The sequence below is a fragment of the Urocitellus parryii genome, chromosome 11 (genome assembly GCF_045843805.1).
Source record: "Urocitellus parryii isolate mUroPar1 chromosome 11, mUroPar1.hap1, whole genome shotgun sequence".
Classification (NCBI taxonomy): Eukaryota; Metazoa; Chordata; class Mammalia; order Rodentia; family Sciuridae; genus Urocitellus; species Urocitellus parryii.
Genome location: NC_135541.1, coordinates 35,634,641 through 35,662,007, shown reverse-complemented (window position 1 = coordinate 35,662,007; position 27,367 = coordinate 35,634,641). Strand labels below are relative to the sequence as shown.

General features: G+C 39.5%; 1 protein-coding gene across 1 annotated transcript; it reads left to right on the top strand.

Annotated features, from left to right (window-relative positions):
• The first annotated feature begins 167 nt into the window (after nucleotides 1–167).
• Nucleotides 168–27,367, top strand: Orc1 (origin recognition complex subunit 1). Its single transcript, XM_026382647.2, has 17 exons — nucleotides 168–182; nucleotides 1,714–1,813; nucleotides 2,428–2,552; nucleotides 4,121–4,299; nucleotides 5,459–5,781; nucleotides 11,495–11,851; nucleotides 12,897–13,001; nucleotides 13,569–13,764; nucleotides 15,716–15,813; nucleotides 16,543–16,644; nucleotides 17,238–17,409; nucleotides 18,146–18,253; nucleotides 18,490–18,639; nucleotides 19,460–19,579; nucleotides 24,547–24,716; nucleotides 25,262–25,349; nucleotides 27,173–27,367. The coding sequence occupies exons 2-17, from the start codon at nucleotides 1,719–1,721 to the stop codon at nucleotides 27,365–27,367; spliced, it is 2,583 nt and encodes an 860-aa protein (XP_026238432.2). The 5' UTR covers nucleotides 168–182; nucleotides 1,714–1,718.

Sequence of the window (27,367 nt, the reverse complement as noted above, 5' to 3'; positions counted from 1 at the left end):
TATTTCCCCGTTTTGTTTTTTTTTTTTAATGAGAGCTTAGTGAGCACTGCAATTTACTTGGGTGTTTTCTTTGTATCTCAATAGCACATTTTATCTGACTTCATTGTGGAAAAGGTTAACATTTCCAAGTTAATTTCTGAAAGTTTTGTGTTACGTCATCCATCAGAAGAAACATATTGAAGGTAAATTTGTTATGTATTTCCTTAAACATTTATTTAGATTCAAACACGTTTACTAATTTTGACCAAAAGATACTTTGATATTATGAATGCAAATTTACTTTTTACTTGGGCAAGTCTTCCAGTTGGTTTTGCTCTCTCTATTTTCCTTGCTCTTTATTCATTTTCACACTATGCCTCATTAAAATTACATTGAGAGGGTCAGGGTTGTAGCTCAGTGGTAGAGCGCTTGCCTAGCTTTCGAGGCACACTGGGTTCGATCCTCAGCACCACATAAAAAAATAAAGGCATTCTGTCCATCTACAACTACAAAAGAAAAATTAGATTGATACTCTTAATTTACTTAAAGTGATCTTTCATGTATCTTTTGTAAACAGTTTATTTGTTAATGACTCAATATTTCCTTTTTGGATTAGTTCCCTCAAAAGTTAAAAAACTTCCAAAAACACAAAATCTTAGATTGCAAATATTCCCCAATAGAATGCAGGATAAAATGCCACTGAGTTCTAGGAAACTAATTTTTGAAGGAGAATGTTGTTTTCAACTTAAACTAAAATTTTGGTCTCGTAATCATTAATTCAGAATAATTCTGTTGGTCTGGCTTTTTTTTTTTTTAACTCAGTTTTGTCAAATTTTAGCTCTATAAGGAAAACATGAAATTCAGAGGAAAGTTTTATTTTTTAAGTTGCTTAAAATAATGGATTGGCATCATTATTAGAACTATCAGATTGTAATGCCCAAATTCTTTGTAAAAATGATTATATTTGTATTTTCATCCATATTTCTGTTTTCATCACTAAAAGTACCTTTTCCCCGCCTGTATTTTAGCATGAGCATTTATTTTCAGCTATTCACAGTACTCATATCTGGGTCTATCAGCTGCAAAGAAACAGCCACTCCCAACTATCAGACCAGTACAGCTTAGTAACACTGATAACTTTTTTTTTAATGTAAATGAAATTATACACTTGATGAAACCCATTGCTGTCTCCCAAATATCACTTGCCTACCTTCTTCATCCCTTGGAACTGAGTTCAGTCTTTGTCAATATTTACGAACTTCCATGTTCAGTTCAGGAATCTTCTATAGGAATCCTTCCCTTTTTGAATAGCCATAAGAACCAGTCCTCTAACTTCTGTTGGTTCCTCTGGGCTCTTGACACTATTTAATAGTTTCCTTTACTACATTTATCTTTAATCCCTATCTGGATCATAACTGTGAAGACATTTCACATTGTTAGATGTTTCACACCTCTTGTGCCTTGTTGCTAGTATTTCTGTACATGTTGACCCTCCTGTTTCCTTAGGTAAGAAGAAATGAGGCATATCTTAAGACATAAATGATGCCAAATTGCCTATATTTAATCTTCATGGAACTTTACTTTTTCCTCAAAGAAATTGTTACCTATCTCTAAAATGTGTGGGGTGAGGCAGGGGCAGGAAAACAAAGGTTGAATTCATGGAAGGGGGGCTGACTGTGTCTTAGAATCCATCAGAATTTGCCATGGTAATTCAGAGTTGAGGCTTTTTCACAGGAGCCATGGCACCCTACCAGACAAGGCAGAAGATCAGACAAACTTACTCGTGGGTTGGCAGGCCACTGCTGGATCGCAAACTGCACCACCAAACTTACAAGTGAGTGATGGGGCCTTGTGGTTGGGCTGGAAATACAATTTCCGAAGTTAAACTGTTAATAACTTAGATCCAGCCTATTCTAGTTCCCATGAATTGAAGACTGAGAGATGTAGATATGTGTTGATTGTAAGGAGGGTGTTTGTCTGATGGAAGAAGATGATAGAATAAATAGGGATGGGCCAAAGTTGTTGGTTAGTAAAATTTGATAAATAAAATAAGGTCATAGCTACTTAAGCTGAGTTCTGTCTAACTCTTTATGATAACAAGATGAAAGATGTTAATATGTCCTTTCCAGCTCGATAATTTTGGTATTATCATTGGGCAGCTCTCCATCCTTGGGAAGCCTTTATTTTTCTTTGTCAATACGTGAGGGAAGTTAGGGTTTGTGTTAAGACTTTTATATTTATCATTCATGCTAAAACAATTAGTTTGGCCCATTTTTGTCTAGGCTTAAATATAATTGAGTGCATTGGTTTCCCTGTAGGAGAGTTGCTCAGCATAGAGAAATTATTTAGGGGAGTTTCTAGTTTGAGAACACTTTCTGGTTCCAGAAGATCTGAAGAGCTTTTCCCACCCTTAAAGATTTCCTAACATGTTTCTTTGTTACTTCCTAGAGAAATATGTATGAAAGTAGGTTGTTCGACTCAGATGCACATTCAAGTTGGACAATTTGTGTTGATTGAAGGGCATGATGAAGAAAACCCCTATATTGCTAAGTTGATTGAGTTGTTTGAAGATGGTGAGTTTGGGGCTGGAATGAACCTTGTTGCTGATAGAAATAATCTGGAGGTAAGAGCAGGAGAGGCTGATGATTCCTTAGTTCACAGCAGTGCGCAGAGTACCCTATACATGTTAGCACCAACCATTCCCTTTTCCATCTAGAAAACTTCTTTACTCACCATAGCAGTAGTAGTGGGTAAAATAGAATTGGAGGACTCAAGAATCTATCTTTTCCATTAATTCTAAGAGTGATCATAAAGGCAGATTTGGAGGATGGAGAGAAAGAATGAGTTTGAGAAAGAGGGAAGGAAAAAAATAGGTGATTTGTACTGTGATATACTTGTATCCTTTAATTGATGAGGAAGTTAGTAATAAATTTTGCAAGTGCATCTTTACAAGGACCTTAAGGGGTAAGTTGGATTAGGAAGGTGTATCATTTGGTGTTTAGTCAGGAAAACAAAAGCACTTCAGTTATATACATTCCAGAGGAACTTGTGTATAGGGTTGAAAAGGTCAGAGCTCATTAAGTGCTGAGCCTTGAGCCCTTTGCAGACCAGGAGCATGCAGGAAGGTGGGATTGGCCAGGTTCCAAGGGAAGAATTAAGAAGAAAGAACAACTTAAAACTACACAAGGGCCGGGGTTGTGGCTCAGTGGTGCAGCACTCCCTAGTGTGTTGGAGGCACTGGTTTCAATCCTTAGCACCACATTAAAAAAATTAATAAAACATGTTACTTTAAAAATAAAGAAAGAAAAAGAAACTACACAAAACTACTTCTTCCTAGGGATTTAGAAGAGGAATAGCATGAGTTAGATAGTCCTGTGGCAATTTATTAAGAAAAGGAATGGATACAGCCAATGGATAAGGATGTTTTTATTTACACAGGGGAGATACTTGACAAGTTATGAAGAAAAAACAATGCAACTGAAATCCACCAGGGGGAGCACATCAGCAGAAATGTGGGGTTTTGTGTGGAGGTTTTAGATTTCCTTTTGTGTGCTGCTCCATTGGATGGCTTTAGTTTCTCTGGAAAGAGTTTAGAAGAGAGGTTGGTGATGGTGATACTATTGAATGTATGCCTTTACAGTGATATTAATGGTGTATTATAATGATAAAGCTAAAGATTACAAGCCAGTGATTGCTAAGTCATCCCCATGGTCACTATTCTGATTCCTGCTAGGATTCTTTTTTTCTCCTTCCTGCTGTGAGGTGCTTTTTTTATAATTACCAATTTGTAGAATTGATCCACTAGTCAGTGTTTGTGTTTAGAGTAGATCCTTTCAAATCCCTTTTGTAATTCCTTGTCCAGTGATAACACCATTAGGAAATGAAACAACCTGAGAAGAGCTTGAATGTGGGTGGAGTCAGCTTGAATGTAGTTGGTGGATCGAATGACCTTTGACAAATTATTTAAGGTCCCTGAAACTTGATTTCTTTGCCTGTAAAAGACATAGTACCTACATGCAGGGTTATTATGGGTATGGAATTCAATAGTTGAGGGCTTATCACAGGAACTGGCACATAGGAAGTACTTAATAAAATGTTCTCATATTTTATTAATTCTCCCCTTCATACCTGATCATTCTAGATTCTGAACTTCATTCCAAAAAACGTGCTCGAGTACAGTGGTTTGTCCGATTCTGTGAAGTCCCTGCCCATAAACAGCACTTGTTGGGACGGAAGCCTGATGCGCGGGAGATATTCTGGTATGACTACCCTGCCTGTGACAGCAACATTAGTGCTGAGACCATCATTGGCTCTGTTCAGGTAGGTGGTGCTTTGATCCCAGTTCTGTCTTGAAGCTTACTTCCGTCTACCTTCTAAACTGCATGACCTCAGAAATTTACTGGCTCTAATTTGCCCCATGGGAATGAATTTTATCCTATCATTTTTTCTGTTTTTCTACCTATTTCATCTCAACAAATATTTATTTAGAGCACATGTCATGTGTTAGGAACTTTGTAGAGGAAGTGACATTTGGGTTATGACCTGAGGGATGAACAGAAATTAGCAAATATGGAAAATTATATTTAGCTATGATTGTGGCAGGTGTAAGGCATTGTGAGGCTGAATCTGCTTTGATAAATAAGGACTTGAGTAAATCAGTTCAAAGGGTGCTAGTTGCTACAGGCAAATTTGTGTTATAGGATTTTATAATAAATCAGGAGCTATTGAGCTGCTCATTTGTAGGCCAAGCAGGACACTAGTTTGGAGACTAAATATATGGCTTATTCCTGGACTACTTCAGTCCCCTAAAGTGGGATTAGATCAGGATGAGAAGTGTGGTTTTTATTATGGTTAGGTGGTTGGATTAATGGATGGGCTGGAAGACTGGGTCTGGCATGACTGTAGTAATCAATGTCCAAGTTAAATAAAGAAGAGAAGAGCAGGTATAGAAGTTGAAGCTGCAGGATGGGTAGATTTGGAAGGATGGAGTGCAGGGCAGTGTTTAGGCAGGAGATGTTGGGTGGGAATGAGCAGAACTGTGAAAGCCAAGCTCCATTAGTGGTGCAAGGCCATGCTGAGGAACATTGTTGAGCAGGGGAACATATTTACAGAAACTCCCGTGGGAAAATTTGGCTGAGGAGAAAAGGAAAGTGATAGAGGATTTAGATATCAGCTATGTGAAGTCTGGAATTATCTAGGAGTGAAGTGATGCATCCTCAAATTAGAGTGAGAACAGAAATGAAAAGGTAAAGCCAATAAACTTTTTAAAAATGAAAGTAATTTATACATTTCATTGGTGTCTTTCAAACAATTAAATAAGTGCTCAGTTGTCTATTAATATGCTATGCAATATCTGCTTTTTTAGATTGGAAAGATAACATTACAGGTAGAGATGTTTGCTTAATGTTTTTTAATCATAGCTCTGATGCAGTCTTCCTTGGCTCATCTTTTCCTGTTCATGTATACTTCCTAAATTCAGGTAGTGGCTTTAGCTCCAGATGAAGTGATACCTGTGGGTCTGAAAAATGAGAAAATATTTTTCGTGAAACTATCCTGGAATGAAAAGAAATTCAGACCATTGTCCCCAGAACTATTTGCAGAGTTGGAGAAACTACAAGAAGGCAGCCCTAAATGCCGGAAGCCTGTGGAAGCCATGACTAAGAACATAGAAAGCCCTGCTTCAACCACAGCAAAACAAGTGGCCAAAAGGATTGAATCAAGTCACTCTGCCTCTAAATCTCGCCCAACGCCTGTGCATCCTGTTGCCCCCACTGCAAGGAAGAGGCTGGATCTCTGCAGTAAGTGTGTTCTCAGGGCATACTGGGGCTGAAGGAACACTTATAAAATATTAGTTCATATAAGAGTATTGAATTAGTGCAGCAATAGGCCAGATATTGGTTGGACATATGTTAAAATATATATAATGTGAATTTTACCATTTTTATCATTTTTAAATGGTAGTGAGTACATTCACATTATTGTGCAATCAACACCGTCATCTTCTATCTGAAACTCTGTACCCATTAAACATTAACTTCCAATCCTTCCCCCTTTCTCTAGCCCCTAGAAACCATTCTCTTTTATGGCTTTAAGAATTTGACTACTCTAGATAATCCCAAAAGTAGAACCACAGGACTTTTCCTTTTGTGACTGGTTTATTTTACTTACCAGTATGTTCTCAAGGTCATCCGTGTTGTAATATGTGTCAGAATTTCCTTGCCTTTTATGCCAAATGATATTCCATTATATGTATGTATCATGTTTTATTCATTCCTCTGTCTATGGACACTTTGGCTCTTGCAGTAACACTGCTATAAGCAATAGGACAAATATCTCTTTAAGAGTCTACTTCCAATACTCCTGGGTATCCCAGAAGTGGGGTTGTTGGATCATATGATAATTCTTTCCTTTTTAAGGAACTGTCATACAGTGGCTACATCATTTTATGTTCCCACATATAATGTGGGAGGGTTCCAGTTTATCCATGTACTCACCTATGCTTATAATTTTCTGATTTTTTTTAATAGCAGCTACCCTAAAATATATGAAGTGCTATCTCATCATGGAGGATAGTTTTTCTTTTCTAAAAATTCAAATTATTTTTCATTGATATGCTAACCATATTACATTTATGGGGTAAAATGTGATGTTTTATGTGTACAACCATGTTATGTCAACTAACTAATACGTCTTTCATCTCACTTACCTAACATTTATTATTCTGATATGTTTGAAATTTGCTATTGGTTATTTTGAAATATACAATGAATTATTATTGCTATTTATTGCTATTCAGTAGATCTCAAAAGTCATTCCTGTGTCTCACCGAAACTTTGTACCCTTTGCCAAAACCTACGCATTCACTTGCTCCCCACCTGCTTGGCTTTTGGTAACCATCATTCTGCTGTCTATCTCTATGAATTCAACTTCTTTTAGATTCATCATATAAATGAGATCATACAGTATATTTTTGTGCCTGGCTTATTTCATTTAGTGTAATGTCCTCTAAATTTAGCCATATTGTCTTATTGTTATGGTTTTGATTTGCATTTCCTTAATGATTCAGTGATTTTGAGCCCTGAAATCAGCTGTTTCTTCAAGAGCCCTATAGCAGAGAAGATCTGCTTCTAGGTCCTCAGTGGAACAGCTAGGGAGCCATACACATGTTAATACTCTTCAATTCATACTGATACTTCTAATCTGAACTACAGGGACCTTCTCATCTTCCATGTTATATCTGTTCTCCTTCAGAAAGAATCCTAGTTCCTGAAGTAATCTTAATACACACAAAATAGTAAAATAGTTCTACAAGTGCTATACCAATGCCTCCACCAAAGTAAACACAAACTTAAAAATTTATTTGTGGTTTTCTATGCCTTTGGAACATATCCCATAGAATGAATAAAAACACTTTGATTAATTTTCTTTCTCCTGAAAAACAAATTGTTATTGGTAATATGCAGGTTGGTTCTTTATTTCTGTTTATATTTAATTTTAGGGCTTTTCCCATTCTGATTTAATCTGTTACTTCTTGGTTTATTATGTACATTAGCAGATTTTAAATACATAACACATGCATGTGTACATGAATATGAACGTGCATTCTTTTTAAAATTATTTTTATATATATTTTAGTTGTTGATGGACCTTTATTTTATTCATTTATTTATATGTGGGGCTGAGAATTAAACCTAGAATCTCACTCATGCTAGGCAAGTGCTCGACCACTAAGCAACACCCCCAGCTCGAGCATACATTCTTTCTTACCCAATAGGATAGCACACCGGATATATTCTTTTATGACCTGCTTTTTGCCCTTATAGTGAACCTGAAAGTTACTTCATGGCTGTTCTGAGAGCTCAGACTATCTTGTTATATGCCATTAATTCTTTTGAATTTTGCCAGATTTCAGATTTTTTTTTTTTTTTTTTTTTTTTTTTTTGTGGTACTAGGGATTGAATCCAGGGATACTCAACCATTGAGCCACATCTCGAGCCCTTTTCATTTTTTATTTTGAGACAGGATCTTGTTAAATTGCCCAGGCTGAACTTGAGTTTCCAATCTTCCTGCCTTGACCGCTCGAGTCACTGGGATTACAGGTGTGCACCACTGGATCCTACTAAGTTGTATTTTGGGACTCTTTATACAGCATATGTTTTAGGAGCTGAATATAAATACAACACATTTGAAAAATGGAAAAAACAAATAATGTGTAATATCATCTTCAGAAATTATTGTAGTATTTTTTGACTATTGAATATATAGGATCTTGAAAGTTATGGCAAGGAATTTAGATACAGTTACACAATTAGAGGAAGAAAATATTTTGGATGAGACAGAAAGACAGGCAATGAGGTATGAGGGAGGCCAGGACTTTGAAACATATTTGTATTAATCTAGACATGAGTTACTCTCTTATTTACCAAAAAAAAAAAAAAAAAAAAAAAGAAAAGAATAAAATGGATAATTTTAGTTTCATGTTCAAAGACTTTTAAGATCTGGCCCTACCTTTTCTCTCTCTACCCCTTCTACTGTAAATCATTTCTTCCACTTGTATTATCTTGTCTTACCCCTCCTTTCCTCTTATGTGTCATTTTGTGTAACCCTGAGGATCGCCTTCCATTTCCATGCGAATTCCCTTCTCACTCCCTTTCCCTCCCACCTCTCATCCCTGTTTAATGTAAATCTTCTTCTCAAGCTAAGCCCAAGCTTGCAAGCTCATGTTCTCTGCCCTCTTCCTCTCTGCTCTCTGCCCTCTTCCTCTCTGCCCTCCTCCTCTCTTCCTCTTCTTTCTCTCCTCTCTCTACTCTCTGCCTCTCCTTTTCTTCCTCTTCGGGAAGCTCCCCAATAAAATCTCTTGGTTGAATCTCCATCTCAGAGCTCCTCCTTTTCTGCCTCCATCTTTTAATTATTGTTAAGTTCTATATTGGATTTTTTTCTTTATTTCTGTACAAGAGACATGCTTAGACTAGTGGACATTCTTAGAAAGACCTGCATTCTGTGTGTCATGGAGCACCCTTAACTATTCTTCTCATCAGCTGTTGTTGCTGAGCATCACGCCTCAGCCAGCAGGAGTGGCACCTTTCATACTCAGAACTTGTTACTCTAGCACCATCCCTTTGATGGAACTTTTATGGAGCTGCTAGTCACAACACTCTGTGCCTGTGACCACAAGGAGAGGTACCTGATTAATATCCGACCACTCATAACACATTACCCCAAGTCCAGGGATTTTTTTCTTTAAGAGTTTCAAAAATATGTTTTGAAACGCCAGCAGCAAACCATGAAGGAAAAAAAGAAGATGAAAAATGGCTGAGTTTCTTAAGAAATGATGAAGCATAACCCGGTCACAGAAAGGTTTACACTTTATCTGTGAGAAAACCATAGCAAGTGTCTAATTTTGAATTTGAAATTGTTTCTTGGTAGAGAAAATAGCATAAATGAATATATTAAAGCAGCAATACACTGTTTGTTCTTTAAGATTTTAATTTTCTCTAATCCCTTGTGGAAATAGTTTTACGCATGAGTGTAAGATCGATTTGATTTGACTCTGTGATACAAAATAAAATAGTGCTTTTGAAAAGCAAAAAAAAAAAAAAAAAAAAGATCTGGCCCTAAATAACCCTTAAAGTCAGGTTGATTGAGGTATAGTTTAGAGACTATAAAATTTCCCTTTTTAGTGTATACAGATTGAGTATCCCTTACCTGAAGCTTGGGACCAGAAGTGTTTTGGATTTTGGAATATTGCACATGCATAATTAGACATTCACATATGTTGAAGCCTTCCATACGCCTAGACTGAAGATAGTTTTATATAGTACTTGTAGTGTGCCTGCAGTTTGCCTGTGACCCATTACATGAGGTTTGGTGTGGTACTTTCCACTTGTTGTGTCATGTCAACCTTTTAAAAGTTTCAGAATGTGTAGCATTGTAGATTTCAGATTTTTGGATTAGGGATGCTTGCCTTTGGCAGATTAAGCCTTTATGTAGATACATAGATTTATGTAACCACCTTTTTCAAGAGGTAGAACAGTTTCACACCAAAATATTCTTATGCCCCTTTGCAGTCAGCCAGTCCTTGCCCCAGTCTCTGGTATCCATATATGTGTTTGCTAATGTCTCTATAGTTTGCCTTTTCTAGAATATTATATGGTTGGAAGCGTAGTCTCTGGCCTTTGAGTCTGACTCCTTTCACCACAGTGATTCCCAGTGTAAGGACATCTGCATTGATTGTAGTTTTCAGTAATTATGAATAAAGACTCCATAACAATTTACACACAAGCACTAGATCACTCTTCAAGCCTTGCCAGTTCCTGTCCCCCACACCATGGGCATGACTCAAGTGAGCTCTCTGTGCTCAGAGCTTTCCTGCCTTGCTGCTGTAACTCATGGCAGTTTCTCCATTGTTCTCTTCACATGTCCCCTCCTTCCTTTTTCACATCTGTTGGAATTTTACCTTTCTCTTAAGGTCTGTCTCAAAAGACAAGACATCTTTATTAGTACCTAGGTGATTTAGGACACTTATTTTGCTTCAAGTTATAGATGCTTGTACCGTCATTTCTCAGTAAGAATAGAGTGTTCTGTGAATAAGGATCAGGGTTGAGTCTCATTCCGATTTTTTCCTTCTGGTGGCTGGCACATACTTTGTAACGGTTTAGTTGTGTCTGAGTGAATGGCTGGGGTGGTTTATGCCTGTGGTCCTGGTGAAATCGGGGCAAATCCACATGGATCTGTGTGTTCACAGATCTCAGATAGTTGTCCCAGAAATCCTTTTTTTCTCTAATGGCAGATATAATCTGGGTTAAGAAAAATCTGGGCCTCGCTTTTACTCAGGGACATCACCACCAGTATAAATTTCTTCAAATGCTATGTCGTTGGAATAGAGGGTATGAAGTATCACTCCTGGTTGAGAACCACTGTTCTGGTACAATCAGGGAAACTTGATTACTGAACATTTATCCTTAAAAGCTGGCTAAGAAGTTGACTTTTTAGGCCAGGCATGGTGGTGCACGCTGTAATCCCTGCAGTTCAAGAGGCTGAAGCAGGAGGATCACAAGTTTAAGGCCAGCCTCAGCAATTGGTGAGACCGTACACAGTTTAGTGAGACACTGTTTCAAAGTAAAAAAGGGGTAGGGATGTAGCTCAATGGCTAAGTGCTCATGGATTCAATCCCCAGTACCCGGGGGTGAAAAAGATGTTGACTTTTTAGGGGTTGTGTGTATAACTCAGTGGTAGAGTGCATTCTACATGCACAGGGGCCTGGGTTCAATCCCCAGCATGAAGAAATAAACATCACTTATGGTGCTAAGCAGGAGAATCTCTAGTGAAATTTAGAAGTCAGAAAATAATTAGAGCTACCTAACTAAGAGAAAGAAATCATGGAATAATTCAAAGTATAGATAACAAATCTTTGCATAATTTCACTGAATTTAGTTGTAATGAGATTGAGAATGTGAATATTGCTAAGTCTAACATGCCCACATCTGTGATGTCTCTTGGGCTTAGGTTTCCCTAGGACACCTAACACTAGGATGTCCCCTCTGACTTCACATGCTTCCTTGGATTCTTCAGGAAGAACTAAGCGAAAAGTGGACTTCTCTGAAACTACCTCACATACCAAGAGGTCTCGCTCACATAGAAGTGAGATGTCTTCTGTAGCTCGGAAAACCCCAGAGAAAACTGGAGAGGCTCAACTCTTTTGTGCCAAGGATGATAAGAAGTCTTCACCTAAACTTTGCCTGATCCTGAGAACCCGAGTACCGGCTTTGAAAACCACCCAGATCAGTGATGAGAAAAGACTTACTCCTGTCAAAGGGGGTCAGAGATCCTTGGTGTCTTCTGTGATTCTGAAACCAGAAAACATCAAAAAGAGGTGACCCAGAGACTTTACCCTGTTCCATGGAGCAAATCAAAATCTTTTGTGTGATTTTATAAAATGAGTGGGTTGTAGTCAGGTAACTTAGATCAGTGGGTTGTAGATCTGTCACAGAATCATCAGGGAGCATAATAGATTCCTAAGCCTCTTCTCATACCTGGTGAATTGGGCTTCAAGCACAGGGCCCTGGGATTGTAGTTTGACATGTTCTTTGAATGATTCTTACATACCCTGTTGTCATTTGAGGATCATTGTGGTAGAAAGATATTTCCCAAACCTGCATTGCCTCATAGTTCAGGATTTTATTAGTTGCTGTTGGTTCTTTGCCAGTTTTTCACAATCATTTTTAAATCACTTTGTTGGTATTTTAAGGATTCTTTTTTTTCCTGGTGTTTGGGATAGAAGCTATGGCCTTATATGCATGTTAAGTAAACACTCTACCACTGAGCTACATCTCCAGCCCATGTTGGTGTTTTAAAATCGGAAACCATTCTCAAATATAACAGAAGATAATACATCTAGAACAAACTTTGAAAGTTGACACTAGATAATATTTGTAGATGAACTGTACAAATGAAAACGTGACCAGCTAGAAATTACATATTAGTGTTTCCTGAATAGAAACTCCCAACACCTAACTCACAATAAGTTGCACAATAAATACTTTATATTGAGTGTGTGTATATATATATATATATATATATATATATATATATATATATGCATATATATGTATTTCTGCTGACTTTGAACCTGGGTGCAGAGTAAATTCATGGATATATCAGAAACAAAAAGACGAAACTGGGATTACTGTGTTCTGGTCTATAATTGGGAGGTGACAAGTTGGATCTAAATGATAAGATTTAGGCAAACTTTTATCCCTGAGTTTGAGTTCAGTTTCATTTATACATTTTTTAGCAAAATGTGATTAACTCTTTCCAAGATAGCTGAAAAAGAATAAGAGGCAGTTAGTTCATCTGACTATCTTCTAGTGCCTGCTTCCCAAAACTGTTTCCCATAACTTTGCTGTGACATCTTACAGGAAGGTAAAGGAACCAAAAGCTCAAAATCAAGCTACCACTACTTCCCATCGAGTCCGAAGACGGAGTTTTCTCTTGACTTTGAATCAAATTAGGAAGCATCTACGGTAAGACTGCCCTTGGGTAGCGAAAAAAGCATAAATGTTGAAGGACATCCATGACCTTATCCTTTAATGCCTTTTCTATTGTTTGTTATTTGTGGATTTGTTGATAGCATATCTGGAATTTTGGTAAGATCCACATAAATGTCATATTATGAAAGGGACAAGAAACACTGCACTACCTCCCATTGTCCCATAACCAGCATTGCCGGCAACTCTGCTGATGGTGTGGAATGCAAAAGCATGAAGTTTGATTCTGATAGACCTTGATTTGAATTTGAGGTTTTGAATCAGTGAAATTTGGTTAGGTTATTTAATTTTTCTAAGCCTCAGTTTCTCCTCTATAAAGTAGGAATATTAATATACAAATCACAAAGTTGTTGAGGTCCTTAATGAGATAAATAACACCATTAGCAGAATGTCTCAGAAGCAAGTGCCTGAGAAGTGGGACAGATCCTTTGTTACCGGTGGCAGGAGAAGCTATAATGCCTCTTAATCCACACTGACTTTTATGGAGTTCTTATTTAGGCTTGAACACTGAATATGAGAAAATAATATGTCCCTACCTTTCAGGTTTTTAGAAAGTAATAAAAGTGACCAAGAAGAGGAAGAGTTCCTGCCAAAAACAGAGGATTCAGACTCAAGCAATGAGGAGGAAGAGGAATTCACTCCAGCCCTTCCAAGGAGAAATACCAGATGTGCATCCAGAAACCTGCGGCCTTCCTCGAAGCCATCCATACAGAACCCCTCCAAGACACCAAAGAAAGTGGTAAGGTCCTTCAGGGTTTATTTTCCAGTGAAGGGTCCGTTAGTTTAAAGGTTGCAAATGCTGAGATCACATAGTAAAATCTGGATTCTGAGCACAGGTCTGTCATATCTAAAGCTATACCTTTTGAATTGTCCAAGGAAGAATGTACCCAAGTGAACCCAAGATCTGAAAATGAATCAAGACTACAATGATTTTTGATTTCAAGTTCCTTTTAAGGTCGAGGATCAAATAACCAAGAGCCAAGCTTCCTGATGGAAGTACAAAAACTGACTCCTCAACTTTGTTTCCCCAAGCAAGTGCCAACAGAGTGCTTTGCACATGATTAGTGCTCAGTGCAAATTGAATCCAGAGCTGATGAGCTATGTTGTTGGTTTTGTTGTCCAATGCAATATAGCAGAGAAACTGGGAGCACCATGTAGGTGTTGATAATGAACCGTATAATAGAAGAGAAGAAATGGCTGTCTTTTCTGCTTTCTAAGGGACTTTAGCAGAACATTTTAAAATGTTAAGGACCATTTTATGTTCAGATATGTTTGAGAACTGTTGGATAAAACAGTTTAATTTATAGAGCATCTTAATAGTTTGGAATACATTGAGAAATACAACATTTTATAAAGCTGATAGTCATTTTTTCCATATTAAGATGGAACCTGGGTTGAAGTCAAAAGCCTTAAGGAAGGGAATCCAATAGATTACATATGGTCTGGAGACTGTTTTACCTGGAGTTCCTCAAACATGCAACAGTTCCCTCTTGTTTTGGCATGATTGCATTTCCTGAGTCCCACCAAAAAGAAGGTATACAGACTATGGGGTACCTTCAGCATAATAAAAAAGAACACCAGAAGTCCTTCAGGCTTCTTGTTACCTTCTCAGCCAGGTTTTCTTATTCTTTGCTATTTTCTCCATAACCAATAGTTTATGGTTTTTTTTTTTTTAATATTTTTTTTTAGTTGTAGATGGACAAATACCTTTATTTTGTTTGTTTGTTTTTGTGTGGTGCTGAGGATTGAACCCAGGGCCTTCATGTGCTAGGCAAGCGCTCTACCACTGAGCCACAACCTCAGCCCCCACCAATAGGATTTTAAACAGCCAGAGAGTCTAAGTGCTTTCTTTCTGAGGCAGAGGTGGAGAGATGGTTGTCAGTGGCACACACATAGTAAAAAGGAGGGAACAGAAGCAGGCTTGCCTCAGCCAGCCAGGAGCAAGGAGAAAAGGAGATCGAACATGAGCCTGAGCAGTGATCCTCGGTTTGTAGTGGGAAAATCAGATGAGATTACTCCATAACTGTGTTGTTGATTGTGGAAGTCCTGAACTAAACTTAACCATATTTTTAAACAGGCTGAACAAAAGATCTTAGGTCTCAAACCCAATTTACAGCTCCTCTTCTCTCCTCTCTTTGGACATAGTAGTTGAGATTTTTTAAATTTCTTGTCTTTCAAGAAAATTGTTTTTAAATAGTGGGTTTTTTTTTCTTTCCTTATATCTACTTTTTTTTTTTTTGGTAGTAGGGATTGAACCCAGGGGTGCTCTACCACTGAGATACATTCCCAGCCCTTTTATATTTTGAGAGAGCTTCTTGCTAAGTTGTCTTGGCTGTCCTTCAACTTGGGATTCTCCTGCTTTAGCCTGCCAGTTAGCTGGAGTTGTAGGCATGTGCTACCACATCCAGCTTAATCCGTACTTTTTCATTCTTTCCCCTTGATTAACACTGTTTCCAGATTCTGATACTGTGTGTGTACTTTTCTAATATACTGTGTAAATTAGAAAAACAGACCAAGTTTGGACAAAGTGGGTGTGTAATGTGAAGTAGAGGGGGCAAGTCATGATACTTTATGCAGCCAGGAAGACAGAGGATGTCACCACTTCTCCTCTTTTACTTGATCAGTGTGATGTGTCCTGGATGGTGTTTTGCCCTGTTTTTCCTTCTAAATCATGTTCTTTTTGAATATAGGCCAAGACTAGAGCACTGCGTCTTGCCACTCCCCAGATCCGGAGTCGAAACCTGGCGGCCCCAGAGCCATCCAACATGCTGGAGGAGGCTCGACTGAGGTAGTACTATTTTGGAGTAGGAGGGTGGGGCCTCTGCTTCACATAAATTAGGGGAGTGTGCAGTCATTGGTATACATAATAATGGTAGAGAATAAAGTGAGTGTGTTTAGAAAGAAGCCTGTCAAGTAGCATCTGGATGAGCTAACATGGACACAGGGTCTTGGGGGAGTCATCTTCCAGTCAACTGCCACCATCTTCTCAGGGATAGGAGCTGATTAGTCAAGATGTACCTCTTAGTATCCTTTAGAACCATATGGGGACTTTTTCAAAATGCAAAAGCCTGGACCCTGTCAGAAATTAAGTAATCAGATGGGCTGGGGATGTGGCTCAAGCGGTAGCGCGCTCGCCTGGCATGCGTGCGGCCTGGGTTCGATCCTCAGCACCACATACCAACAAAAGATGTTGTGTCCGCCGAGAACTAAAAAATAAATATTAAAAATTCTCTCTCTCTCTCTCTCTCTCTCTCTCTCCTCTCTCACTCTCTCTTTAAAAAAAAAAAAAGAAAGAAAGAAAGAAATTAAGTAATCAGAAACTCTTGTAACATGAGATCCACTGGAGTGATTGGTTGGGAAAGGAAGTCTATGGAGAAATTTGAGAACGAAGGAATCCCTTTGAGTTTGTGATTCCATTTTCCCACAGAATGCTAGACAGGTGGTTTTCATTTATTATTGAGTAGGTGGTGAAATGCTTCCAAAATCCTCTTTTTCTTCCATTTACTACCAATTGTAGGTTACATGTTTCTGCTGTTCCTGAATCTCTTCCCTGTCGGGAACAGGAATTCCAGGGAATCTACAATTTTGTGGAAAGCAAACTCCTTGACCGTACTGGAGGGTAAGTTGTGCTGAGGCAGGCAGTATCTGGGAAAGAGGGCCTGCTTACCCAGGGTCAGGAGGATAAGGGGAACCATTGCTGAAACCCCTAGCTTCTGAAGCAGCTTTTATTTTGTTCTATAAGAGTAGGATTTCTGAGGCTGGCGTTATAGCTCAGCAGCAGAGCACTTGCCTTGCACATGGGAGGCATTGGGTTCGATCCTCAGCACCACGTAAAGCAAATAAATAAAGTTAAAATATTCTTGTGTCCATATTAAAAAAAAAATCTTAAAAAAAATAGGACTTCTGGGCTGGGGATATAGCTCAGTTGGTAGAGTACTTGCCTCGCATGCACAAGGCTCTGGGTTCAATCCCCAGCACCACACTAAAAAAGGTAGGATTTCTGCCTTTCAGAAAAAATGAAACTAGTCATCTGTAGGTGGGTGGTTTGCATACAGCATTATTTATAGAATGAATGATTTAATGGTCTATTCCAACCAGCTTTCAAGTATGGTCCTAAGTGTCCCCACATCCAGGGAATCTTTGGGGTCTCAGTGCTTCCTAGCATGAGGTAGCCAGCAAAGACAGCCTATCGGTGTTCCTTTTTTGCTCTAGGTGCATGTATATCTCTGGGGTCCCTGGAACAGGAAAGACTGCCACTGTGCATGAGGTGATACGCTGCCTACAGCAGGCAGCCCAAACAGACGATGTTCCTCGCTTTCAATACATTGAGGTCAATGGCATGAAACTGACAGAGCCCCACCAAGTCTATGTGCAAATCTTGCAGGTAAGCAAAGCTCTCTGGCCTTTTTGGAAAATAATGTTTCCTACTGGCACATGTTAAAGGAAAGGTTTGCTTAATTTTGTGTATTTCATGTTTGTGATGTACAGGCATTGTTCTTCATGTAGTGGTAGCAGCGGTAGCTTCCTTAAGATTAGGAGCTGGATAAAGAATAAACCTGAAGAAAGTCTTTAGCTCTGAGGAAGTAGATGACAAGCCATGGAATAGGGATGAGAGGCAGTCTACCATTCAGGCCTCACTCTTTTGTTCATTAGCTGTGACTTTGGAGCAGGTAATGTCCACATATAGAATGGTGCACAATGGGCTTCTGAGATCAGTGTGTGACTCGTTTGCTTTTTTTTTTAGCACCAGGGATTGTACCCAGGAGACTTATATACTGAGCCACATCCCCGGGCCTTTTTACATTTTTTATTTTGAAACAAGGCCTCGCTAAGTTGCTAAGGCTGGCTTTAAACCTGCAAACTGCCTGCCTCAGCCTCCCAAGCCACTGGGATTACAGGCATTTGGCACTGAGACTGGCACTTGTTTGCATATTAAACACACAGTTTTTATCTTTTTAGATGCCTTTTCCTAGTGCCTTTTCCTATCCTTTCAGTTTACGGTTAAGACTAAAATGGAAGGCAGAGAATAGTACACTGAAGTCCTTGGACTAAATAGCTTCCTGTTTTATCCCAGGGGAATAAAATTCTTACCATTGACCACATGTTTTTCCTCAATGCAGAAGCTGACAGGCCAGAAGGCAACAGCAAACCATGCTGCAGAACTGCTAGCCAAGCGATTCTGCACTGGCAGGTCCCCTCAGGAAACTACTGTTCTGCTTGTGGATGAGGTGAGGTGCCCTTGGGAGGACTGGAGAAGAATTGGGCAGTATTTAACTATGATGTCCCAGAAGCAAGTGCTGGCTGGGAGAAAGTGCTGGATCCCTTTTGCATTCATCTAGGCCTGTTCATTGACTTCTTTGCTGTTTTGCTGGTGTGACCTGGGCAACTAAAGAGTGTCATAGATCTTCACTCTAGGATCCTGACTCTCTAATGAACCCCATGTCTGTGTCCTTTTCCCTGGCAGCTTGACCTTCTGTGGACTCACAAACAAGACATAATGTACAATCTCTTTGACTGGCCCACTCATAAGGAGGCCCAACTGGTAGTCCTGGCCATTGCCAACACCATGGATCTGCCAGAGCGGATCATGATGAACCGGGTGTCAAGCCGACTGGTAGGTCCAAGGTAGTTCTCAGAATATTCTTACAAAAAGTCAAGAAATATAGTTTTTGCTTGTCATAATTTCTATGTCCGAATGAAAGGCCATTGCATGATTTTCTACAAATATCATTTCTTGACATTCTGCTGACCTGTGCAGTTTTTCATTTGTTTTTGCAGGATCTGGGATTGAACACAGGGGCACTTTACCACTGAGCTATATCCCTACCCATTTTTATTTTATTTTGAGGCAGGGTCTAAGTTTCCCAATCTGCCTCAAACTTGGGATCCTCCTGCCTCAGGGTTTACAGGCCTTTGCAACCACGTCACACTTGACTTGTTTACTTTTAAACTGCATATAGTCCTAGATGTTTATTTTTAACAATAACTAAGCACTTACCACCTGATACCTGTTAGGTACTTGAAGTAGAAGAATGAGCCACATAGACTCACACTCTCCCTGGGCTTTGCAGGTCAGCAGGAAGCACAATGTCACATGATAAGGGATGCCCCAGGCTGTGCAGTGCATAGCATAGGTTCTGTGATCCTCCTGGCCACATGGAGTCAACCACCTCTGCATCTATTTCCAAATGATTCTGTTACAATAAATGGATCTTAAACAAAACAAAAAAGTAGTTTGAGAACTACTGCACTATAGGATACCATTGGCCATTGTCAGTAATAACAGTAGCAGGAAGCAGCAGTAGTCCTGGGAGGAAATGTGTAAATTGTTGTGTGGGCTTGGGAATTAGGTTTGGAGTTCTGAGAGTGATTTTCCACCTGCATAATCAATGGGCAGTCAATGACTTTGTTCCCCTATCTTCTTTGCTCCCCAGGGCCTTACCAGATTGTCCTTCCAGCCTTATACTCACAGCCAGCTGCAGCAGATCCTAGTGTCCCGACTGAAGCATTTAAAGGCCTTTGAGGATGATGCCATCCAGCTGGTAGCCAGGAAGGTAAGTTACTTTGGGGAACTCCTAGGTATACCCACAAACCAGTCAGCAAGTCTTGCTGATCACCTGCCATGGGCAAGGCTCTGTGCTGGGTATTCCAGGGATGAAGAAAACTTTAGGAAGTCCTATAAAATAAATACCAAGAAAGAAACAAAGTTCTTAAGGATTCCTGTTGTGTGAGTACTTAGAAGGCCATGAGTATTGTGGGATTATATACAAACATTAATTGATTCAGGGAGCAAGCAGTTTTTCATAACTAAAAGGATGGTATAGTCAGGTAGGTGAATCTGACTTGGATTCTGACTCTAACAGTTTATGGGGGAAGTTGTAGGAAACTTACTAAGAGCTTCCATTTTCACCTCTGAAAAATGGGAATAATAATAGTTACATCACAAGGTCATTGGGAGAATAAGATGAGATCCTGACTGACTTGCAGCAAAGCACACACTCTAGGAGATGTGAGTTGTTGGATATCTTTGTCCTCCAAGCTCTCGAGGAGAATGCCAACTTAGATTCAACCACAGACTGTTCTCAGGCTGCTGATAACAAAGTGGGCCAAATATCTGCTTTAAGCTCAAAGAAAAAGACCATACATCTATAAATATTTCAGCACTTAAAAGAATCATAGAGTTATTTCTAGTTTTGTTTTGCCCAAAATTATCTGAACCCTGAGTGGCTACAGCAGCAGTACATGCCAGTGTCTCCTACTTGGAACTAGGTCCTGAATCAGGTGCTTGGTTTAGGTGAGTATACATGATGTCTGACTCCAGGCTGTGCATTTTGGAAAAGAGTTCCTCAGAGTTTACCCCTGACCCCTCTATGGGTAGAATTATTCATTTCTGCTCTTGTGCATATTCTCAGACTTCTTTTTTTTCTCTGAATGATCCTTCCCCCCTTTTAATCATCTTTATTTGAGATGATTTTCTCCCTTTTTCCTCCAAGATGCTTTTTTTTTTTAAAGAGAGAGTGAGATAGAGAGATTTTTTTTTTTTTAATATTTATTTTATAGTTTTCAGCGGACACAACATCCTTGTTTGTATGTGGTGCTGAGGATCGAACCGGGCCGCATGCATGCCAGGCGAGCACGCTACTGCTTGAGCCACAACACAAGCCCCCGTCCAAGATGCTTTTTGGTGGTTGGTTTTGGTATCTGTCTTGCATTATTGGTGACTTTCCTCAGATGTCTTATTTGTTCATTCAAGTATAGCTGATTAGAGTTAGATACATGCCTGTAGTTCTGACATCTCAGGAGGCTGTGGCAGGAGAATCACTTGAGTTAATAGCTGGCCTGCCAATAAACTGAGATCCTGTCCCTGCCTCTTCTCCTCCCTTCAGGAAAAAAAAACAAAAAAAAACAGAAAAGCTGATAGGGAGCTTTGACCACATAAGTAGGTCTTGTTTGCTGAATCAAAATCTGGGGACAGTTACAAAATCATTCTTTCCTACTAGGGTAGTCTGGTTTCCTAGACTAGCTTCTCATGTCTTGCCAAGAGGGCAGCGTTCTGGAAGTGAGGGGTATGGAATGGTGCCATAGAGGGGAAACGTCTTAGATTTCAGCATGCATGCAATAATCTGTTTTGGGTAAGGGACACTGCTCTCCTGCAATAAGACCAAGACAGGCCCCAAGATTTTACCTTATCCTTGCAAAGACCCCAAATTTTCTCATACTGCTCCCTCTGTGACACCATTAATGTGCACCCAACAATATGAAATGAGAGAGGGACCTTGGGTCAGCATACTTTTTCTAGTTGTAAACATGTAGGCTTTGTAGAACATAACTATGTATTGAGTCTACCCAACTTTGCTTTTGCAAGTGGTTGGGGAACATAGTTTGTTGACTCCTCATCAAGGCCATTTTAAGGTTACTTTCCTAACTTTCTGAACTTTTCTTAATTTTCAGCCAGTCTTCTTGTTTTCTAGCCAAACATTCCTCTTTACCTCAAGTTCTAGTACTACTAACTCCTGAGCATTATGAAGATTTTGTTGTTATTTTTGTTTTGTTTTGTAGTGCCGGAGTACTGGGGATTGAACCCTGCAATGTTCTACCACTGAACTAACCCCCTAGCCCTGTGCACCCCCTTCCCTTACCCCACCACTTGCTAAATTGCCAAGGCTAGCCTTGAACTTGACATCCTCCTGCCTCAGTCTGGAGTCCCTGGGATTACCGGATTATGGGTATATGCAACCATACTTAGGTTTTCTTTAGCATTTTGAATATTTATTTATTTGTTTGTTTGTTTGTTTGTTTGTTTGTTTATTTTTTGGTGCCAGGGATTAAGCCCATGTTTAACCACTGTGCTTAACCAGTGAGCCATATCCCCAGCCCTTTTTATTTTTAGAGACATGGTCTTGCTAAATTGCTGAGGCTGGCGGTGAATTTGTAATCCTCCTGCCTTAGCCTCCCAAGCCACTGGGATTACTGACATGCAACACTGTGCCTGATGAATCTTAGTGGTTTTTTAGTAGGATTTTCTAGATATACAATCATATGAGGAACAAAAAAGATAATTTTATAATTTTTTTCTAATATTTCTATTATTTCCTTCTTTATTACAGTTCCTAAAGCCTCCAAAACAATGTACAGCTACATTGTATAATATTATTTTTGAGACAGGGTCTCGCCAAGTTGCTGAGGCTGGCTTTGAATGTGAGATCCTCTTGTCTCAGACTCCTGAGCCACTGGGATTACAGGGGTGTGCCACTGGGCCAGCCATTTTGAAGATTTTAAATATAACTTCTAAATTGTGTTGCGCATCTGTTTGCTCTTGGATTCCCCAGTCTAAGTCACCACCACTTTTCCATCTCTGTCATTGTTGTAATATTATATTGTTTTTTACTACTCTAATGCTCCTTACTTTCCTTTTGTGAGGATTGACTACTTTTTAATTTATGTACAAAGAAGCATACTTATTTCTTTGTAGGTCTGATTCTGATTTCTGCTGATTCTGATGCACGTATAGACTTGTTTACTTTTTTTTAATATTTATTTATTTTAGTTTTTGGCGGTCACAACATCTTTGTTTGTATGTGGTGCTGAGGATCAAACCAGGGCCGCACGCATGCCAGGCAAGTGCGCTACCGCTTGAGCCACATCCCCAGCTCCTTGTTTACTTTTTTTTAATGCCTTGACCTGTATTTTACTTTTGCTACTATCCTGTTGTTCCTTTTTCTGAAAATTAATGGAGACCTGAGTTGAAGTAGAGTTCATTTAGAATTTGTTTTTACTTCTAGCCATCACCTAGGGGCACCACCAGTTGTTACCATTTTTTAATGATTTTTCACTGAGGATTTTAGGAGGTGCCACATAAATTTTGGCTCCAAATTCTTGTGAAGGCTTGCGGTTAGAAAAACAGGGAGTTTACTTTACTCCACACTCATTAACACCCCATGTCAAAACAGGCAATTTCTCCTGCCATTCCTTCTGTGTGATGAGTCTCATTCATGCTTACACTGAGGCTGTAGTGGAGGTCAAGCTCCAGGTTCATGGAGGGTCTCCCATTAGAGTCTATGATGGTAGGCCCTAGCTTTGTCTTTGTCTTCCCCGCACCAGTGATGGTAAAAAAGAACCTTAAAAGATCACCAATGTTCACAGACATCCTCAGGGTGAAAGCTGCTTTGGATGTTTTCTTGCCTCCCAGTGTTCCCTTCTGTCTTTGTTTTTAGGTCTCTTAGCATCTCTTGTCCATTCTGTTCACCACTATTGGGCTGTTTCAATGGGTGGCAGGGATGGTGACGGGAGGAAAGAAAAGTGATAAGGAGGACAAATCTAGGGGACATTCTTACTAATTGACTTGGAGATTAGAGGAAGAAAAGAATATAAGTTGATATAAGTTGTCCTGGTTCCTAGAAAAATGATTTTTGTTTTCAATGTCTTAAATTTGAGTTCTGAAAACAGATATTATACAAAACATTAAAAACTACCTATAACCCTACTTTCCAGAAATGATTACTTTTAATGTCTTAGTGTGTTGGGTACGTATAGGCCTATGTAGTTTGCTTTTTAAACTTAGCATATCATGAGTTTTGGAAAATGGTAATCATTTCAGAGATATTGCCCAGCAGTCTGATGGTAGTCAGATGAATGGTGAAGATTGCTGAGATACTGGGAATAGAAACTAACTGGCCCTTGCAGACTGCAGTGATTCTGAAAATCCTGGGAGACATGACTTTTTAAGTCATTGTGGGAGAGAGTAGATGGTTCCTGAGAAGGGGGATCAGAGCCATTCAACCTCGCTGCTTGAGTAAGGAAGGAGCAACAGCAGAGCTGTGGACAGGGTTGGTCTGATTGATTCATTTCACCACAGAGTCCTCTGGGTCCTCCCGCTTTGTGGGGTTTTTCCCTTCCCCTGCCCTTGATTCTGGTTCTCTTAGCCATTGATTGGGCCATCCCCCCAAATAACCACATGCTGCAGAGGAGCTAGCTTCTGGCTTTATCTCCAGATAGACTTCTCCTCAGCCTCTGGCCTTGGCTGGCTGCTTCTGGGGGCACTCTTCTTTCTTCTTCTTCTTCTTCTTTTTTTTTTTTTTTTTTTTAAACTAAATTCCCTGAATAATAAATAAGGCTGAGAATTTTTACCTTTTCCATTGTGGAATTATCCATAAAACCAAGACAAAGGTTTGGACTTAGAACTAGAGTCCCAGGTATGATGTTAATAATTTAGTCCTATACATCCACAAGGTTTCCAGGCAGGGCTAAGTCCTAAACTGTGTAGAAGTCCATTCTCAGAATTGCTTTTCCTGTTCAGCTGAACAAGAATCTGCTGGTGGGGCTGGGGATGTGGCTCAAGCGGTAGCACGCTCGCCTGGCATGCATGCGGCCCGTGTTCGATCCTCAGAACCACATACAAAGATGTTGTGTCCGCCGAAAAACTAAAAAAAATAAATAAATATTAAAAAAAAAAAAAAGAATCTGCTGGTTATTCTCCTGAGCTGAGATGGGGGGACCTCAGAATGAAATGTTCCTGTTGTAGGTAGCGGCCCTCTCTGGAGATGCACGACGTTGCCTAGACATTTGCAGGCGAGCCACAGAAATCTGCGAGTTCTCCCATGAGAAGCCTGACTCCCCTGGCCTGGTCACTGTGGCCCACTTGATGGAAGCTGTGGATGAGATGTTCTCCTCATCGTATATCACTGCCATCAAGTAAGATGTTTGCTCCCTGAATCTCCTTGAAAGACCAATGGCAGTCTACAGCCTGGGAAGGCTTTGGAAACTGGCTTTCCTTTCTGAACTTAAAGGAAACTCATTCGACTTACTTTACTAAAGACATAATTTTTTTTCTTAGAGGCATAGGTCAGTCAGGGAGGCAGAAACAAACCCAAGAAAACAGGTGAATACCTGCCATTTTATTGAGCTACTGTAAGGAGTTTAGTGAGTAAAACCACTATGGGAACAAGAAGGAAGCAGTTGGCTTCTCACTGCATGTTGAACTCAGCTCATGAAATGAGAACACGGATGTTTTTGAGGTGCTAGTGTAATTCCAGGTGCAGTTAATTTCTGTATTCTCCCTTTTCCAAAGTGGTGTTTTTTCTCAGTTTGAGACTTATCAAGGGAGGAACCTTATTGAACTACATAAAAAATAGTTTCCCAGTGTTTCTCCTTCTCTCTAAAGACAGAGAAGCTTTATTTAGCTTTCCTTGGGGTTGGTGGTGCAACCTTATGAAAACTCACATCTCATTTCCTTTAAGAAATTCCTCCATCCTGGAACAGGGCTTCCTGAGAGCCATCCTTGCAGAGTTCCATCGGTCAGGACTGGAAGAAGCAACATTTCAACAGGTGGTTGATCTTCTTTTCTCAAATCCTTCTAGATTTTAATCTGGGGCTTTAAAAATATATGAAAATTATAATCAGTGTATAATAGTTTGTCTTTATTTTGAGCCACCCTGGCTTTGCTTAAGAATACCAGATTAATACCTATTTTTATGTGATTTTAAATAGTTTGTTCTTTTTAATTTAACATAATAATTGTACCTTTTTTTGGTACTGATTGAACCTGGGTGCTTAACCACTGAGCCACACCCCCAGTCCTTTAGAGACAGGGTCTTGCTGAGTTGCTTAGGGCTTTGCTAAATTGCTGAGGCTGGCTTTAACTCACCATCCTCCTGATGTTTGGAGCCTTTGAAAATCTTCTACTCTAGTTCTTCATGAAAATGTGGAGTAGGTCATTGTAAACTGTAGTCACCCTGCCATGCTGTAGAATCTAGAACTCATGGGATGTTGTGGTGTGTTGCAGAAGAAGATGCCTTTAGCAATTGATTTCTGCATATTAACTTGAAGGCCTACTGTGTGCCAAACTTTATTCAAGAAGTGAGATGAACAAGCCAAAATTACTACTCTTCAGACAGCTTATGTTAGAATGGAGACAAGGCTTTCAGATTGAGGCCATGTTTGAAAACAGTCATATCAAATTGGTCTATGAAGAGCATAGTTTCAATTAGATCATCTAAAAGGAATCATTAGGGCTCTTGCCTTAAAACTGGTGTTTGTAGGTATTTATTAAAGATATTCATGACAGTGTGTATATCTGTGAGTATATATTAGAGGGAACAGGAAAACATTTTCCCTTTAGCTTCTTTAATAGGTCAGTTATAAATTCTTTTGGGGCTAGGTGCAGTGGCACATGACTGTAATCCTGGCAACTTGGGAGGCTGAGGCAGAGGTTTGCATGTTTGAAGTATACCTCAACTTAATGAGATCCTATTTCAAAATGAAAAGAACTAGGAATATAGCTCAGTGATAAAGCACCCCTGTATTCAACTTCTAGTACCAAAAAATTTAAAAAGGTATTAAAAATAAATGGCTTTGTGAACATTTAGTTATGGATCATATTTTTGCCCTTTATTGTCTCCTTCCAGAGAAAGTTCTTTTATGAAGAGTGACTTTCATTTTAGTTTGTTAACCATTTCCTGAACATCTCTCTGCAGTATGCCATTAACTGTAGTGTGCACTGGGAACCCCAAGCTGAATTGGTTAACATCCTTGCTCTTATTACACTCCCAGTCTTGGTAGAAGGGAATATGTATATTCTAAATATAAATATTTAGAATTGAGTGACCATAAATGCTACTGACTTGATTGACCCAGTGAGGAGCATTAGGGTAGCAATCTGTGTTTGCAGCTTCCTCCTCCCTCCCTTTATTCCTTTATTCAGTTTTCTCTTTGAGCCTTTGTGCTTTGCAGGAGTCATGCCTTGGCATCTGCTCATTGTATCTGATAAAGTACCCATGTAGCAATACATGACTTAAATGTTGTCAGTTCAATTGTGAAATTCAGACCATGACTACCAGGACTATTTGTGTAATAATGACAGTTAATAGTCATTGTATACCTATTAACCCATAAGGAATGTGCATTATGTTTTATAAGTAAAACTGAAGCTCAAAAAAGTGAACTTGCCCAGTATTGCATGTTTAGGCAAATGATAGCCAAGAATCAGGCATGCTGCTTTCTGATTCATAGGCTGGCATTCCATTCTCCATTAATGTTTCTAGATTATTTGTTATCCTGGGCAGCAGGTGTCTATAATTTTCCCAAGGAAGCAATGGTCAGATACTGACCCAGGACTTCCCTTCCTCTTAACCTGTCCTTTTTGTATCTAGATATACACTCAACATGTGGCCCTGTGCAGGATGGAGGGACTGCCATACCCAACCATGTCAGAGACCATGGCTGTGTGTTCCCGTCTGGGCTCTTGTCGCCTCCTCTTGGTGGAGCCCAGCAGGAACGACCTGCTCCTTCGTGTGCGGCTCAACGTCAGCCAGGATGATGTGCTTTATGCGCTGAAAGAGGAGTGA

Coding starts and splice junctions, on each gene's coding strand:
- Orc1 (XM_026382647.2), top strand. CDS start 1,719: ATGGCACCCTACCAGACAAGGCAGAAGATCAGACAAACTTACTCGTGG. Junction 19,580..24,546: donor TCCAGCTGGTAGCCAGGAAG/GTAAGTTACTTT, acceptor TTCCTGTTGTAG/GTAGCGGCCCTCTCTGGAGA. Junction 24,717..25,261: donor TCGTATATCACTGCCATCAA/GTAAGATGTTTG, acceptor ATTTCCTTTAAG/AAATTCCTCCATCCTGGAAC.